Raw genomic sequence first — 19,327 nt, 5'->3', positions numbered from 1 at the left:
CACTATGGAAAGCAGTATGGAGGTTCCTCAAGAAATTAAAAACAGAACTACCATATATATGATCCATCAGTCCCACTTCCTAGTATGCAGCTGAAGGAAACAAAATCAGTACCTTAAAGAAATATCTGCACTCCCATATTCATAGCAGCATTATTCACAATAGCCAGATATGGAAACAACCTAAGTGTCCATCAATGGGTGAATGAATAAAGACAATGTGGTGTGTATATATATATATAGACAAAATGGAACATTGTTCAACCATAAAAAAAAGAAGGAAATCTCATCAGTTGCAACAACATGGATGAACCTGGAGGACACTATGTTAAGTGAAAGAGACCAGACAGAGAAAGACAAATACTATATGCTATCACTTATATATGGAATCTAAGGGGAAAAAAAAATGGAACTCATAGAAAGGAAGACTATACTGGTGATTGCCAGGGGTTGGGGGGTTAGGGGAAATGGAGATGTTGGTCAAAGGGTACAAACTTTCAGTTACAAGATAAGTTTTGAGGATCTAAGATATAGCATGATGGCTATAGTTAATAATAGAGTATTATATACTTTAACAGGGACTAACGGTTCTACCAACATACTGAAAATAGACACATTTGGGAAGAATAGGCAGAGAAGAAAAAGAGAAAGAAAAAAAAAGTGGAGAAGAGAGGGAGACAGAGTAAGAGAGAGGAAAAATTAAGAAGCGTCTCCATCACAATAATTTAGAACCAGTAATAGATTATTTTTTCTGGTATTTTCTGGAATTAACGTCGACTCCATCTCTTTCCAGTGAAGAAAATGAACAAAAGGATTTCTGTTATACTTTCAGCTTCTAGCGTGTGAAACAGCTTAGGACTTAGTCAAAGGATAAGTCAACGCTTAACTTCCCTTTTATCACCATATGCATGTCATTTCACTTCTCTGATGCTAATTTTCTTATCTATAAGACAATGGTGGTCAGAAAATCTGTTATGATTAGCTATCTCATGGGATTCTTATGAAGACCAAATGTAATGCATGGTAACTAACTTGGAAATATTACCTAGGTAATTATGTATGATTTAATAAGCAGGTACCTATGTAATTATATACTACATGTATTAGATTTAATAAAGGTCTTTCTGTTAAAACTATGGGGCAAGTTAAATTTACCACATTTAAAAGTAATGGTGATATATTGTTGAGAACAAAACTTGGGTATGAACACGTCATTGCTCATCTGTTGACCCAGATTACAAAGGAATTTGGCTGGTGATGGGAATGCAGGTGGTCTGTGATTACCAGGTCTCTGTGGATGAAGCTGTTTCTCTCCAGGTACTCCATCCCTTCACACACATCTTGACACATGCTCAGCAGCATATCTCTACTAAAATGGCCTTGTCTCTGTCGGAGGAAATTCAAAAGGCATCCCCTTTCCATGAACTCGGTAACGATGTAAATGGGTTTCTGCTGGGTGCAGACACCATAAAGCTGTACTAACTTCGGGTGTGTCAGTTTCCTGAGAGGGAAGTCATGCATACACAGAGTTACTGCAGGGAAAGAAACCACCAGGGGTGTTAGCTGGCAAGGGGTCACTTTTTAATACGAAAAGGGGAACCGGAAAAAACATAGAAACTTACATCATTACTTTAGCTTCTTCTATAAAATCTTCCTCACACATGGCACCTTCCCTAATAGCTTTGATGGCTACTTTGTACTGAGCTCGCCACTTGCCAAGCCTTACTACTCCGAAGAGTCCACTCCCCAACTCCCTCATAAAGGTCAGCTCTGAAGGGTTAATCTCCCATTTTTCTGTGAGACAGAGGGGGAAAGTGATAAAATTTAATCAGGAGAATACAGTAGGAATCAGTGAGAAACAAAGAAACTATAACCAAGGTCAATCTAAAACTTACAAGGTAATACAATTACCGACACAGAGCAGACTTGCAACCTGCCCATAAGCGACAGAAGGTGGCTTTCCTCCCTCTGGGGAGGATGGACCCCTTCTCAGCTGTCACAATAAAAGCAAAGTGAACTGAAGAAGGCAAGAAGATGCTGCACAATAGGCTAATAATAATGGAGCTTGAAAGTTGAAGGTACTTTTTTCTTTTTTAAACAAATACTTCCTCCTTTACCATTCCTCCCCCTGAAGTTTTTTTTTTCTTTTTCAATTCCATCAAGTTGGAAAGAGTTTAATCTGTTTAAAAGGCTTTCACCAGTAGCACAAAGACAATCAAGTTGCATGTCTTCTCTATTACCTCCATCTTTACTTTCCTGTGAGTAGCCAACCAAGCCCAGTGAGAAGCAGGAAAGGCTTTGATTTATTTTAGAAGTAACATGGTAATGCTTATTTTTCACTGACGGACAGTTTTCTACCAAATAATGAATAATGATGAAAACAGAAAACCTAGGGTTACTACAGCTATAAGTGTAATCATCTAACATCTCACACGGTAAACTTATATAAAAACAGTTCCGCTATGTGGAATTCTACACATCTAAACTGGTCTTGGGATAACGGGTTCTTTTCAAGGAAAATTTGCCATGCAACTACAAAAGGAGTTACCGTAGCTGAATCCTGCAGTGGTTGGTGCATTCTCCCCCTTTGTGCTAACTGGGTACCGCAGCCTTGTGACAAGTCCTAGAAATCAAAAAGAGTATTACAGTTGAATTCACGCAATCATTCGGCATGGTAAAGCGCTAAACTAGAAACTCACTTACAAAATTCATTCATTTATTCGCTTAGTGCTCATCTTCTTTGTGTATATATAGCCCTCTGCTATGTGCTAGCAAAAAATAAAGGAAGGCAGGAAGGAAGATGATCCTACTGTGGTCAAAACCAAGTCTGTGCGCCTGATGCGCAGTGAGGCCAAACAAACCAAAATGTCGGAGTCTGGAGCAGAAAAAGGTTTATTGCAGGGCCAAGCAAGGAGGACGGGGGGCTTGTACTCAAAAGACCCAAACTCCCCAGTCGCCTTCGACAAGGGTTTTTAAAGACATCGTTAGGGGAGAGGGTAGTAAGACAAGTGATCAGCTCGTGGACCTTCTTCTGATTGGCCGACGGTAGGTAACAGGGTGATGTTTCAGGAATCTCAATCATCAACCTTCTGGTTCCAACCAGCCTGGGGTCTACCTGCTTGTCAGCATGTAGTCACCATCCTCCACCCGGATGGGGGTCTTAGTTTCTGCAGAGCGACTCAAAGATATGCATCAGATTGTTATCTACATCCCTGCAGGAGGAACTAGGAGTCCTGTGACTCTAATCATTAACTGCTTGAGCCTGCTCTTTGGAGCTTGGGGAAGGCTTAGGAGACTAAAGCCTTTTTTTTTTTTTTTTTTTTTCCAAACAAGAAACGGGAAACACAGAGGAGCTTTTGTACCCAGGAAGGCCCCCACAGGGTCCTGCTTGGTTTCGCTACTCTCTGAGCCGACAATTTCATGTTTTTTAAATATACGTTTTTATTCATTCAACATTTTTTTTTTAAAATACAGTGTTTATCAGGCACTATGCTAGCATGGTATCTTGCAAACACTTTAAAGGATGTTAAAAGGTTTCCAACAATTATTATCAATTATTATTTCATGTTCTTTTCTAGTATGAGATTTGAATTATGAAATGGAATTACAGTAGTCTACTAAAAATTAAAGTAGTTCACCTGACATAACTCAGCATTTGTAATCTTAGCATAAAAATTGGGCTCTACAATATTAACAACTGGGAATAACACAACTACTGGAAATCAGTGAGGCACCTTAAATCCTTTAACTTAAGTTGCTTACAGTACTAAATAAGAAATCCCAGGTATTTCTCCTATAAACACCTGTAGCACTATGTATTTCCTCTAATACAGCATATCTCATAGTAATTTAATATTGTTATGTACTTCTCTGTCTCCCCTACCAGATGGTAAGATGTGGGAGAGACAAGATCAATAGCCATCTAGTTCACCATAGTATGCCTACAGTCCGGCATAGTTCCTGGCATGCAGTAGGCACTTAATACATGTTTCTGAAATGAGTGAATTGAGATAGCATAAAAATTCACACAAGAACAAAAAGAAAGAAATAGGGGAATGTGAATGCTGAAAAAGACTAGAATAAAAGATAAGAAAAAGTTCTTCAGGGGATAAATTGATATGAAATCAGTTCCTCAAATGTTAAACACGGAGTTATTATATGATCCAGCAAATCCATTCCTAGGTTAGTACCCAAAAGAAATGAAACATGTTTCACGCAAAAACTTGTACACAAATGTTCACAGCAGCATTACTCATAATGGCCAAAATGTGGAAACAGCCCAAATGTCCATCAACTGATGAATGATACAAAATGGATAAACAAAATCCACACAATGGATTATTATTCATCAATAAAAAGGAGTGGAGTACTTATATAGGCTACGACATGGAGGAATGTCAAAAATATTATGCTCAAAGAAGATAGTCACAACAGACTACATATGGTATGATTCCATTTTCATGAAATGTCTAGAATAGGCAAATCTGTAGAGATAGAAAGTAGATTAGTGGGTGCCTAGGGCAGGACTGGTGGAAGGGGTTAAGGGGTGGTTGCTAATGAGTTCAAGATTTCTTCACGGGGGATGCTGAAAATGACCTCAGATTATGGTGATAGTTGGCACAGCTCTGTAAATACACTAATTTACAGAACACTGAGTTGTACACATCATGTGGGCGAACTTTATGGTGTGTAAATTATGTCTCAATAACTGTTCCTATCATTATCTGAGAGACGTGAGCAGAGTCACAAATAGCAACAGACTTGGCAAAGGCCTTTGATAAAATTTCAAAAGTTAATTTTCCATAAATTGGGCTGGACACTTGGCTAACCCCTGCTCAGTTACATCTTTGAAGTCAAAGGCTAGAAATCTTTCTACCTCATCCTCTGGCGCTTCCAAGGGCACAAATGTGGTTTCTGGTTTTGTTTTTGATGTTTGGTTTGTTCCCACTCTGGTGGTTAAGTGTAGCAAAGATTTGGGAAGATGGAAGACATGTCTGGGACACTTTTACGCTAGTCTTTGGAAGCCTCTAATGCAGGCCTAAACCTAAGCTGTTCATCTGGCAGCTTCTGTGACAGCTGTGACATAGACATACATTGGATTTTAGTTTGGTACTGTTAAAGAAAAAAAAATATTCAATGATGCTTTTCAAGATGGTCCAGCAGGCTTTATTCAGGACCACTGTGATAGGTACAAAGACCACTGCAATGGGATTTTAAAGTGGGGGAGAGAGATGGGCCCGACTCCGAATACAGCCTGGACAAATGAGAACTCACAGCCCAGGAGAAGGGTGGGGAATCAGTGGATGGAAAATTACTAAAAGAAACATCAACGCAGGGAGGGCTTAAAGTGGTTCTGGCCAAACTAATCAAACAAGACTCTTGCTGAAGATAAGCCAGGGTACCCAGACATTACCCCGGGGGACGGTGGAAGACGAGGAACCCGACCAGTTATTGAGGGTGATTAGACATCAGATCTCAAGGGTAAGGGGTTCTGGTTAAAGTGATTTAGCAGGGTTACTGCCCAAACTGGATTTTATAAGAAAGTGTACAGATGGGCTCAGGAGATGGTTCGGGAGACTGACTAAAGTTCGGTCAAGCAAAGACTCTTTGTCAGTACCAAGGATGTAAACCTTGTATTGTAAGTGGCAGATGTGAACGTTTGCCACACACGATAAGGATAACTTGTGTTTTAAGGTCAAGACGGGGCTTCTTTAGAGTTATTATTTCTGATTTTTCTTTGTATATATCATTTCCTTAATGTGCAGTAATTTTAAATCAATCACATTCTACAATTAACTACAACATAAACGTGCTCAAGGAAGAATTCATCACAATGTCTAATCGTTTTAATCACTACTTTATATTTGAAATAGGTTTTAACAGCTCACTTACCTGCTGCATTGTGCTTATGATATTCAATAATCTCAGGAATTGAACCAAAAGCATGTTTTTCTGCCAGATAATACTTCTTTGGAGATGTCATTGTCTCCTTTATATGATAATGCCTGAAACCTGATGAACCTTCTCTGTAACAAAAATCAGAATGCGTTAGAACCAAGTTGGAATAATGTAACTTCACCCTTAAGATGTTTTCTACCAGGGTCCCTGCATATGGCCCCCTCTATTCTCTACACAAATTTTATTTTTCCCCATGTTCTTCTTAGCTTCACCTTTCAAATTAACAGATGGAAGTTATAAAGTGGTCACTGATAACTGATACTTGGTCTCTTGCATGAGATCGTGAAAGAGAACATTTACCAAAACTCCATTTACCAACAATTAAAAGTCTTAAAATAGCTACTAGCTGGATACTGCTTTTTGTCCCTGCTGTTGGGTGTTGCAAATGTCCAGAAGACCTCTAAAAGTTAATAAACTAGATGTACAAATCATGTACACATTCTATTTTAGATATCTTAGACCTTCCTGAGTCATCTCTTGCTGAAAATCCTTTCCAGAGAACTCTTGCTGCTGTGAAGATAAAGCTCAGACTCCTTGACATGGATGTGACATGTCTTCCACTTCTGCCTCTCAGGCTTCTCTCTCCTCCCTTCCCCCTGCCCCTCCCATTCTACAGTCCAGCTACAATACACTGTTGTCAGTTCACCAAGTGCTCCCTCACTTCCAGGTCCAGGCAATTTCCTGTGTCAGAAACACATTTCCCTCTCTCCAACTTTTTTTTTTTTTTTTTTTTAATTTATTTTTGGCTGTGTTGGTTCTTCGTTTCTGTGCGAGGGCTTTCTCTAGTTGCGGCGAGCGGGGGCCACTCTTCATCGCGTTGCGCGGGCCTCTCACTATCGCGGCCTCTCTTGTTGCGGAGCACAGGCTCCAGACGCACAGGCTCAGTAGTTGTGGCTCACGGGCCCAGTTGCTCCGCGGCATGTGTGATCTTCCCAGACCAGGGCTCGAACCCATGTCCCCTGCATTGGCAGGCAGATTCTCAACCACTGCGCCACCAGGGAAGCCCTCTCTCCAACTTTTGCCTGCCTCACCTGTCAGGTCTCACATTGGATGTCAGTAGACAACGTTAATGACTAACTCAGATGTGTCTGGGCTATGTACCACCCACCACCACCCCGACACACAAACACACACACACACGTTGCCCTCCCTTCATAGCAGTCACTCACATACACCATCACTGCCTGTTTGCCTGTCTGAAAGAAGCCCTCACTAAGCTACTGGAGGGCTGGGTCTGTGTCTACTTGGCTCAGTGTGGTATCCTTAGTACCTAGCACAGTGCAAAGTAATTATCTGTGGAATGCTGCTAAAGTTTCTGTAGTCATTCAGAACAAATATATATATGGAAAATGAGGAAAATTACTAAATATGAATATAAAAATGGTATAGACTTTAGAAATAAAGTTCAGATTTTTTTAATGCTGAATTGTAGCTTATTTTTTGAAAATTAGGAATCCATATAAACTATATAGGAATTTCATATAAAAACTCTGAATTTAAGCAGAGAGAGAGGGAGAGATTACTTACCCTCCAAACTTTGTATAAAGGGAGACTGTGTACATGCCTGGTTGACTGGAATCTCTTACCATAAAACCACCTTCTTTATCCTAAAATCCAAGAAGAAAATTTTTTTCAATCCAATAACAAATACCAATGCCACAGAGAAGATCCAAGAACGCAATATTATGATTTTATGATTATTATCCTCTGCCGAGAAAATCTGCTTTGGAGAAGTGCAACTTACCAACAGGTAAGTCATCCACGTGACCGTCTCCCATCCATGTGACCTTCCTCTTCACATTACTGAACCGTGAGATTAGTTAAAGAAAGCACACTCATAATTCCCCACAATCACAACTCTTCACACACACTAGTACGAGACATTTCAACATGACAATCTCTCAGGGCCCTTCCAGAACTAACAGACAAAATTTTGCAATTCCTTTATGTCCTGGACATGTGGGGAAACAGTTACTGAAAAATGTATTTCTTAATGACTGGGTTTCATTTCATACATTTTTCATATTTGCTATAAGCCTTGAATCCCGACTCAATATCATCTTCTATCCACACAGCATTTTTCCTGTAAATACCTCAGTGCTCTTTATAGGAAGATTTTTTTTTAAATCCTTAATTCCCCTGGAAGTCGATGTTAAATATCACTCTTTACGAAAGGAGAGACAGAGGCACAAGCAACTTAAGCAGAGAAAACCAAAAGGCAGCAACACGCTGAATGACCAAAAGCTAAATCCTCAACAGGTTCTTAGCCTAAGAGCAAGAAACAGAAGCTAGGAACCTCAAACACCTCTCCACCAATAATGCCACAGTCAATCTCTAGCACTGAAATTGCTTTAAAATGAAAGTGTGTTTAACAGATTAAAATAAAATAAATTTTCTTCTTATTCCTAGGGAAGACAATGGAATGAAATAAAGGCCCACAAATAAATCTGATAAGAACAATTAGGGACAATGATCCTAACAGTTAATCGATCAATAAAACATGTTTATTGAACACTTACTCTGTTTTAATATGTTCTAATATGTGGAGCTACTCAGTCCTCAAAACAGTCCTATGAGGTAGGCACTATTGTTACCTCCTTGCCTGTTTACTTTACAGGTAAGGAAATAGGACACAGAAAAGTTGGACATTTGCCCCAAATCAAACAGCTAGTAAGTAGCAGAGCCAGGGTTTGGACCCCAGGTCTTCTAGCTACCCACTTCCCTAGAGCTGCCTCTCATTGTGAGGTCACCAGGGAGGCGTGTAAGAATCCTGTAGAGGGGGAGGGGCAGGGAGAGGTGACGTGTCATCTGAATCAAGCAAAGTCACCTGCTATTGCTCTCGTAACATAAACTACAGAAAGAAGTGTCCAACTAAACCTCCACTGTGGATACTAAGCAGGAGATAAAATGAGAAAGCACAGGTTTAAAAGACTGGGAGCAATTACTAAATAGAATAACTAGATCATAAATGCAGAGGACTGTAGAGGTCATCTTCTAATCCAACCTCTCTGTCTTACAGATGCAAAAAACACTAGAAAAGTCACAGCTAGACTCAGGTGGTCTCCTTATTAAGTCCACTTAGTTTCCTCTATAGCAGATTTCATCCTTCCACTTTATTTCTTTGTAAAGTGTAAGAATTTTAGCACATTTCTAAAGGCAACTAAATATTGTGTTAAAACTTAATTTATAAAAGACAGCACGTAACACTGATGTAAACTATTTTAAAACAAAAAACTTCAAGCAAAAAGGAAAAACACATGTACTAATATCAAGGTAGCAAATAATAAATCAGTAAGAAACAGTAAAGAAAATGTTGCCCGTGTATAGCTATTACCTGTTGTTATGAGTTTAATTGTTTCCCCCTCAAAAAACATACTTTGGAGTTCTAACCCCTGGTACTTCAGAATGTGACCTTCTGTGGATATTTACAGAGGGAATCAAGTGAAAATGAGGTCATGGGGTGGGGGTGGGGGGCTAATCCTATATGACTGGAGTCCTTATAAAAGGGAAATTTGGACACAGAGCCAGGCATGCATCGAGGAAAGAACCACGGGGAGAAAAGGAGAGGGGCCTGGGACAGATCCCTCCCTCACAGCCCCCAGAAGGAGCCACGCCCACTGACATCTGGATTGCAGGCTTCTAACCTCTAGGTCCATGAAACAACAAACTTCTGCTGTTTAAGCCACTCAGTCTGTGGTACTTTGTTACAGCAGCCCCAGGAAACTAATAGAGCAGTCTTCACTTTTAAATGATTTCAAAAAACCAAAACTTGTACTTACGTCATAGTATTTTTTGGGCTTCAGAAACAGAGGTAGGTGGAATTACTCATCAGGGATTCGTTACAATTGATTTTGTGCTGAAACCAAACCCACAAGACAAGTACAAACACTTACTTCACTTCTAAGGAGTTGCTCTGCTTTGCTTCTATTCATATTTCTGCAATACCATCTGAACAGAAAAAGATATGTTTAAGGCCTCAGGTTTTTAAAATTGTTCTTTTTTCTTTTTAGGATTAGCATGGTATTGATAATATTACTCATCAATAACAAACAATAAATAAGAACAAGACCTCATTCATAATTTCAATAATATAGACAACCACTAGTAGCATTTGGATACACATACATGCAGACTTTTTCTACCCATATTTTTATGAAGACACATATGTACACCGACATTCTTATTTTCTTTATTAAAGTGAGGTCAAGCTACACTTGCTATATCAGAACCTGAATTGTTCATATAACGGTATATGATACACACCTTTGCAAAGCAATGTAGTCCTGTGCATCACGGTCTGGATGTGCCATAATTTATTTAAGCTATTCTTCATTATTTAACATAAAAATCATTTCTAATTTTTAACTATTATAATAACAGCAAGAATGAATTTTACCCCACTGACTCAAATACGCAGGAAATGTCACCACGTTATTGTCTTGGATTCCAATTAAATCTAATCCCAAGCCCCCATCCCACCAATAGGCAGTAGATTTCATCTCAAATCATCATGAAGCCTCCCCTGCAAATTTCACGAAGGTCCCAAGTATTGAAAGAAACAGAGCAAAACAGAAGAGCAGGCCTCCTGGGTCTTCCAGACTTACTGGTTCCAGCACAGCCCTGACCCCTGGCAGCCCTCCGAAGGTCTACTGTAGGAATCCCGCCAGGGCCAAGCAGTGGCACCTGCCCTCCCACCACTCTGTGCCAAGCCCCTGCATATCGGTGCCCCTGCTTAACCCTTGAGAAATCTTTCCTAAGGAAAGATGGATACTGCCATCTCCCACCTCATCCTCAGAGGTACTCCCTCTCCCTGCTTCCCCCAACCCGAGCTCTCCAGGGGATTATGAGCAAGTTGGCCAAAGAAGATGAACGCAGACTGTCGGCTTTAAACTTGGGTTTTTGTTTTGTTTTGTGTGGTTTGTTCTAGATGGACTTTAGTGGGCAGAGAACCCTCCATCACAGTCCTATTTCCCAAGGATTCCAATGTTATGAAACCAGCTTGGCCCCTCTAAACCCGTGAAGTTTCCACCACTGCCTCAGCCTTTTATAAAAGAAACAGCACCTGCTTTTGGCCCAGCAAACACCCCGAGACAAGCGAATACAAAGGCCTTCCCTGACTGAGGAAGGGAAAAATACAAAGAAGAAAATACAAGATCATTTTTGGTCTGGATTCTTTTATGCAGTTGGAGTGGACAAACACAAATTATAATCTCAACACAAGCCAAAAACACAATTTAAACACAAGCCAAAAGCTCCAATTTTATTTGGAGCCTGAAGTGATTAACCAGGTCTCAGGATTGTGGGTATTAAGATCTCATTGTTGTGGATCCCACTTTATGAACTGAGACCAAGTTCAACAAAATTGCAAATTTAAATTCTGATCAATTTCTGAATGCAACTGAGAAATAAAATAAATGAGGAGAACAGAATGGATTCTGTCCCTAAAGCTTTCCCATTGATAGGAGAAATATTTGTCAGGATACCAAAAACAATCATAAAAGTTAATTAGAAAAGGTAGCAGCAGCTCTCATTATGCATTATAAACCAGCAGGACCTGAAAGATTGAAAAAAAAAATTCTCTTTATTAATCACAGGAGATCCAAGCCCACATCTTCACAGTGAGAGTAAGCGATGGAGGTTCAGGCTTACGTTCAGATGCAAGAAATCAGTAAAGCTAGACTGTCGCTCTCAAGAGAAATTCGATATAAGATACTCAGAGAAAGAAAAAGGTCCTTTCCTCACTTGGTATATTCAAGCTCCTGGGAAGGGATAAAAGAAATAAGGAAAGAAAAAAAAAAAAATCCACAGCACAAATCCTATTCTAAGTGGTCATTTGTATGGTATTTGCAGTTTCCCCAGAAAGGATGTTTTCCTCCCTAGGATATAAACTCAGACCTTGAAGGGTATGTTGAAGAAAGGAAAGGAGGAAGGAGCGATGAACAAATCAAAAGCTGAGTCATCTCGTGGTGAGTATTTCCTAATGGTTCTCTGTGGCTTCTCTTCCTCTTCCATGATACCTACCACCAGGCAAGGAGGGAAAGACAAGAGTGGCTCTGCTGAACGCATCCTGTCGGGAAGAACGATGCACACGTGGTGAGCCGGAGGGCTGCCGCCCAGACGCCAGCCCGCGTGCGTCGCCCACGAGCCCGGCACAGAAATGCCTGTTGGAGGTTAGTTAGCTTCCCCTGATGAAGGAACTATATACTTCTAGAAAGAATGTCCAGGATTTGTAAGTAGTTTGTCATTCCATTCTTAGGTATCAAAACCCTAATGGGAATGAGGGTTTCAGTTTGGCTAGTCACTTCAAACACTCCAGAGGGACAGGACTTCATAGTGCTGTCTGAATAGAGGGGAAAGCAGCTTTGGGGACAACCTTCTGGAAAGGATGGATCCTGGCCAAGCTTCTTGGAGAGGGTGGGTTGGGTAAATTAGAAAAAGGAGGCAACAGGTATAAACTAACAAAAAATTGAAAACAACCAACCAACCAACCAATGAGCTATATAATCTTTGCTGGTTCTCACTTTGGCCCTTGCCTCCTGGATCACCCACGCAAAGCCCTGTCCTAGACTTTTCCTGTTCTAAGGGTTCTTGCATCCCTGTCACCTTCTTCCTTTAACATGCGTCCATCAAGAACATCTTACTGGGGCTTCCCTGGTGGTGCAGTGGTTGAGAATCCGCCTGCCAATGCAGGGGACACGGGTTCGAGCCCTGGTCTGGGAAGATCCCACATGCCGCGGAGCAACTGGGCCCATGAGCCACAACTACTGAGCCTGCGCGTCTGGAGCCTGTTCTCCGCAACAAGAGAGGCCGCGATAGTGAGAGGCCCGCGCACCGCGATGAAGAGTGGCCCCCGCTCGCCGCGACTAGAGAAAGCCCTCGCACAGAAACGAAGACCCAACACAGCCAAAAATAAATAAATAAATAAATAAATTTAAAAAAAAAAAAAAAAGAACAGCTTACTGACCACCACAACGAGCCCAGTTTCTTTCCTGCAGCACTTCCGATGGTCCTGTCCCCCTCCAACTGGGACCTGGGTGTGGAGGTGGGAACTAGGGTACTGACGGCCCTGGGAGCTGCAGGCTGCCAGTCCTGAGCCCAGCCCAGTGGACAGTCATTGCCCGGACTCCTCCTGCCCCGAAACAAACAGCAGAAGGGCTCTTGATTCAGCAGCTGGCAAAAGGCTTTTTAACCCTGCAGACATTTAAGACGTGTTACAGGATGGGCTTTAGCAAAATCCAACACCAACAGTGGAGTGGAAAGACAGCAGGAGTGACTGTCAGCACTGAGAACAGGTTTTTCCTTCCTCATCCAGTCAGGGCTGGCACCACGCCACGTGGAATCCCCACTCCCTGGGCAGCTGGCTGAGGGGACTCCCACAGCAAGTTCACTTGCTCATGCCGAGGTGGAGCCAGGCACCCAAAAATTGCATGGCAATGAATCATAAACTTCCTAAAACCCTTATTTGTAATCCCATGAGTCATAAGGGGAGGTCTCACATTTAGATAAGGATTATCTGGTTTCCAAGCACATCCCTCCTGAAATCACCAGTTACTTCTCGGCCAGATCCCTTTAAAATCAGGTCCAAGCTTTTACCTTTTAGCATCTTCCCTAATTCTAAGGATCTACTCTATTTTCCTAAAATGTATTCAAGAACAAAACCACTATTTTAGTTACATGCTTTGTATACCCTCACCTACTTCTAAAACAACTTCGCGGGGGTCACACCACCGAGTGCTATGACTTTTGAATCTGTTAATCCTTTTCTAGACTTTTAAGGTACACTCACATTACAGGAAGTAACACGGACAGAGGAAACAGCTTTGTGTTGGTGGTGGTGGTGACAGTGTTGTTTTTAAAGAAGTGAATGAAGCGTCAATACACCAACTTAGAATGACCACAAAAGGCTCATATATATTTGGTATATATGAGCCTCTCACTAAAACCTGGCCATGCACTGCTAGTGAGCATATAAACAGCAGCCCATTGTTTTCTCTGAAAAGTAATTTCACAGCATGATTAGGAGTCTTAAAGAAGTTCATAGCTAGCCTTTAGCTCAGCACGTAGATTTTTAGAGATCTAGTTTAAGACAATAAGCAGGAAGAGGTATCCCAGTATTTTTACATAGTAAAGATGCCTAAACAACATAATGCCACACAAATAAGGAAATGATTATATAAATTATTGCACATCCATGTGCCATATGTCTGGTTGTACCCCTTAAGGCCTCGCACAGTGCCTGATACACGCTAAGGTCTCAGTAAACATTTGAAAAATTCATGACTGAATGAAATATAATGCAATTATTAAAATGTTTTCGAAGTACATTTAATGGCATGAGGAAATACTCACACTCATAATATACTGTCAAGTGAATTAAACAGGATATAAAACAGTATATACAGCATGATTCTAAAGATTGAAAGGAAATATATGAATGTTGACAGAGGTCAACTCTAGTTGATTTCTGAATAATTTCTCTTACTAACATTTTTCGTATTTTCAAAGAATTTTAAAACAATAATCACATATTGTTATTATAGTTAGAAAAAAGAAACAATCAAATGTTTTTTTAAAGGCCACTCTGGGAAAGTGTATTTTGATTTCTTGAATGAATGAACAATGAGCTGTATTTCAAAGTCAGCTAAAGCTATGATTCGTTTAAAATCAATTCAATTATATTCACTTCTGTAATTCTATTCACACATAGTACCTTCAGGTAAAGTGTATTATAGAAACTAATTCTCACAATGTCTATTTACCATCCTAGACAACTGAGTTAAGGATAAGTTAGTACATCCTTCTAAAGATAATGAAAGATAACCATTAATCTCCAAAATGTCTTACATAATTAGGAAAATAAAAACATTTTCTAGTTCTCCACATTCACAAAATAACCTTTTACTTACTCATATTGATCTAAGTTGTTTGATTTCTTTCCTGTCACGTAATTACTTGGGATATATCCTTCACTCCTAGAAATAAGAAAAATACTTTAGATAAACTGAAATTATTTTACTGAGAGAGCACTAAAAGAAAAATTACTGCCTTTCCGGAATAAAGTATAAAATTGTCTAAAGCTTATAAGAAAGACTAGCTGACCCCCAATAAGTAAATATAGCTATAGTATTTGATGATTTACAAAGTACTTCCTCATTTGATCCTTACAAAAATTCTGAGGTAGGCAGGCATTATTGTACCCACTTTTTGGTGGGGAAACTAAGGCTTAGAAAGGTTGAGAGACTTTCTCAAGGTCTCAAAGCCAGCCAGCAACAGGGCCATAACTTGAATTCTGAACTTGTGACTAGGTTCAGAGCCCTTCCTAATATTCCATGATGCTTCTTTTGAATTCACAATTTCTTGGGATGTTTTAAAGAAACCACTACTTCAGAAAAGTTGAAGTGTTGGATATAAACACCCATCACTCCAATACCTCAACAGTCTGTGTAGTGCATTGTTTCACAGAGGGTAATGCCTGACATCTACACCAGTATCATCAGGTCACTTGTTAAAAAGGCAAATTCCGGGACTTCCCTGGCGATCCAGTGGTTAAGGCTCTGTGCTTCCAATGCACTGGGTGCGGGTTCGATCCCTGGTCAGGGAACTGAGATTCTGCAAGCCGCGTGGTGCACAACCAAAAAAAAAAGCAAATTCCTGGGTCATACCCCAAGAGATCTGAACTGAGAAGGCCTATGTGGGCCTATGGAATCTTTGATTTTACCCCAGATGACTCCTATCTCCTATGCACATTACAGTTTAAGGAGTAATCATATCAGGTAAAATCTTGGTTGGAGCCAAGAATTTCAGCATAAGAGAGATACATGTATAAAATTTCTAAGTTGAGTAAAAACCTTGTAATCTTAAATTTGAATTTGAACTATCAGTAAGAACTCATAACACACACACACACACCAGTGCATATATGTAGCTCTGTTGCACGGAGCAAGATCTAGAAGCAACAACAACCCAGCAGCAATTAGAATCCAAGCACCCAACTGTTGTCTCTAAATATTGCTTCTTACTACAAGGAGCCAGAACTCCTTGGGGAAATGGCAAGTTGCAGGTTTGGCCAGGAAAAATACAAGATGAACGTGAGCTATTTTATTTTATTCAGAAAGCAGGGAAGCTGAGAAACACTAAAAGCGTCCCCAATCAAAAATAGCTACCACTGACCCACGATGGGACAATTCAAGCAAAAAGAATGATGACTGCAATAGACTGAAACCAAATATATAAGCATCTATAATAACACAAAACATTATTGGTTACCATTGTTATCAACAGAGGAAGCTTGGTCATCAACTCATTATTCTGAAAAGTTGGTAAAAGATAAGAATCCAAAATGTATCTTGCCTTTCCTGAATGAACTAAATGAACTGGTTCATGAGGCAGTTCTTCTTTAGAGATTTAATAAATGCAGATGGAATGACAGAATTAGAAAAATCACCATTTTGCTATCCCTAATGAAATAATGGATCTAAGCAATAATCATCAATGGATGCCAAAATCATTAGGTGAAACATTGATAAAGAACTTTATGATGGAGGGATAATGTTGACACCTGAACCAATGAGTAATCCTGGCATCATCAGAAGCGGAACAACCAGATATACAGGACACAGATACATATTAAATGATACCATGTGGAAGCAAACAGCTTAATCTAGATTGTGGCTCATTTCATAGAGAGAATAACCTGGTTTTATCAATAAATCAAAAATGAGAAAAAAAAAAAAGGCTAGGGATTGTTATAGAATAAAAGAAAGACGTGAGACCTATCAGCCAAAATGCAATGTGTGGACCTTGTTTTAACCTTGATTAAACTGTAAAATACAGATTAGAGCTAATCAAGGGAAACCAGAATTACAGAGTTGGTACAATCCTTCCACCTGGGCCAGAGGGCCCCTGCTCTGACCTCACACTTTCGAGAGGATGTTAAAGCCCATGATCCCTCAGCCCTCCTCTGGACCATCATCTGCATAACTAGGGCCCCAGAATTCTCTGCCCACTACCAAGCCCTACATGGGCCTTTCCAATGGGTTTCATCCTTTGAAAAGCAAATGATGCTGATTGTGTGCACCCACTCCAGCCCAGGTCCAAGGAGTGACCAAGTTGGGGGGTGGCTTTTGCAAATCATGTGGACAGAGTTTGGAGGTACGGCTGGGAGATTCACATGGTACGTGTGAGATGGAGCCCAGGGCAGAAGGGAAGAGAGAAGGGAGACACCCCAGGGAGCTGGCCCTCTGTGCACTATCACATTCTGGCATGGAACTCCAATCCAAACCTTGCCTTCCTTGTCATTTTGAAGGTATGTTTGTCAAGCTGGAGGATAAATTGTATCTTATTTACCAGTTTGTTAGCTTGACTTATAACTTCTAAATATTTAAACATATGATATCTGGGCTTTTATTTGTACTCTTCTTCTAGTCCTGAAAATGTTGCGGGAAAGCCTACAGATGATGTTTTTTAACTTATTGTTAAGTACGATAATGACACAGCAGTTGTTTAAAAAAATCTTTAGCGGTTAGACTTAGGGGTGAAATGACATGATGATTTGAATTTAGTTTTAAATACTTGAGAAAAAACAGTTGGGAAGATTTTACAGTCAAGACTGGCCAAATGTTGGTAATTTCTGAAGTCAAGTGACAAGAGGCTCCATTATACTATCATGTACTTTTTGGATATCTGAAAATGTCTATAATAAAAAATAAAAATCAATCTTCTACAGTGTTTGGCAAAAAAAAAGCAGTGATGACCTTCTTGTAAACATAGATTAAAAGGTTTCCAAAAAGGTAATAATGCACAGCAAACCAGCACTCAGGAGATCTACCACTGCTGAGAAGTGAACAGAAGACACGGACCCTGCCCAAACCAGGGGCTTCCACTGCTTCTCCAGAAGTGACCTGAGGAACAGAGAACTGGAACTGGGGGTGGGACAGGAGGTGAGAAAGCAGACTTGGAGGGCGGACATGCTCTAACCAGGCAGGACAAAAGAGTCCTCCTCTTCCTACCCACTGGAACTCAGAATATAAACAGGATTATGTTTCAGAGGTAAGCACCGGACACAGAGCTTCCTTAACGAAGCCTAAGACTCATCCCCTATGTTTATCCACATTTACCCATTATTTACCAATAATAAGGTTGAAAGGACTATTCTCTTTAAATCCTAAATTATTTTGTATAAATAATGTTTGTTTTTAAATTTCTTGAATGTATGTATTTTAGACATAGACACATATGCACATACATATAGACAGAAAGACAGACACAAACACACACATACACATTCTCTCTCTCTTAGACAAATCTAAGATTACTTTATCTTGGGGGTGGGGTGCGGGGGGAAGGGACCTAAAATGTAATTTCCCCCAAGATCAAACAATCCAATTAGACATATAATGGATGAGAAAGAGACTGGTGTAATGGATTCTAATTTCTGGAAAGGAGTGGTTGAGTCATTTATATTTATTGAGTCACTACTAAGAATACATTGTGTTACTGCAAAGTAATAACATATGTTTTCATTTATGGCCGCTGAACTAGTCTCATTACATAACAGTCACAGGTTATCCTCTTCTCACTCAGTATTTAACTCCCAGCCACCCACTGTGTATCACCCACAGAGAGGGAATACCTACCCATATTTATCTCTTGCTCTCCACCAATGAACATCATTCTTTTCCAAGATGATATACTCCTGGCCTCTCTCTAATCTGAGATCATGTGCTTCTGTCGCTTGGAAATCATACATGGCTACAACTATTTCTTCACTATTACCTTCTTCTTCAGGTGGAATTGGTGGGGGAGGCCTTCGCTAAGAAAAGGAGGTAACATGTAAAAGTTTAGTCTTCTGTTTGAAACTGGGTGTGCAGTAAAACACCAAGCAATGCGCACGTCCCCACAGTATAAAGTCTGCCGTAGATAATCTGGTGAACCCGCACCATAAGTTTGATGATATTGATGCTACTGGACCTCTCATGGGTTTCAGAAGCTAGGACAAGAGCAAAAGCTGTCTTTAAACATCAAACGGCTTCTGCTCAGTGTCAGGACTAGCTTTCCAGGGAGAGGCAAGGGTAACGTGAGTAGAAACCAGGAGGACTAAAGGCAGACCCACCATTTAATGGCCTTCAGTGGGGAAAAGCAGAACTACTTCTGTCGGGTCTCCTCCCACTCAAAGGAATCTGCACTGCTTTGTGCCTGCTGTGTGCAAGTCAAACCACAATAAGGTACTCTTAGTACCTAGCTAGCATACTGTTTCTCATTTTTTTTTAATTGAAGTATAGCTGATTTACAATGTGTTAGTTTCTCATGTACAGCCAAGTGATTCAGTATATATTCTTTTACATATTGTTTTTCATTATGGTGTATTACAGGA

General features: G+C 40.2%; 1 protein-coding gene across 8 annotated transcripts in view; it reads right to left on the bottom strand.

The window, feature by feature from the left end:
• The window catches only part of TEC (tec protein tyrosine kinase), a 142,579-nt gene that overhangs the window by 13,951 nt on the left and 109,301 nt on the right, over nt 1-19,327 (bottom strand). For all 8 annotated transcript variants that reach the window (XR_014263871.1, XM_082462473.1, XM_082462478.1 and 5 more), the window contains 8 exons: nt 18,591-18,766; nt 14,862-14,927; nt 9,849-9,903; nt 7,483-7,562; nt 5,890-6,023; nt 2,546-2,620; nt 1,620-1,791; nt 1,282-1,498 (listed from right to left, as the gene is read on the bottom strand). Coding sequence is in view for 7 of the 8 variants with exons in the window: in XM_082462473.1 (XP_082318599.1) it covers nt 1,282-1,498; nt 1,620-1,791; nt 2,546-2,620; nt 5,890-6,023; nt 7,483-7,562; nt 9,849-9,903; nt 14,862-14,927; nt 18,591-18,766 (975 nt within the window). In the remaining variant the exon portion in view is untranslated. The remainder of the gene's footprint in view (nt 1-1,281; nt 1,499-1,619; nt 1,792-2,545; nt 2,621-5,889; nt 6,024-7,482; nt 7,563-9,848; nt 9,904-14,861; nt 14,928-18,590; nt 18,767-19,327) is intronic.

This window comes from Balaenoptera physalus (assembly GCF_965194825.1).
Source record: "Balaenoptera physalus genome assembly, chromosome: 5".
Taxonomy (NCBI): domain Eukaryota; kingdom Metazoa; phylum Chordata; class Mammalia; order Artiodactyla; family Balaenopteridae; genus Balaenoptera; species Balaenoptera physalus.
The sequence above is the reverse complement of the archived record's forward strand: the minus strand, read 5'-3'. Positions and strand labels throughout refer to the sequence as shown.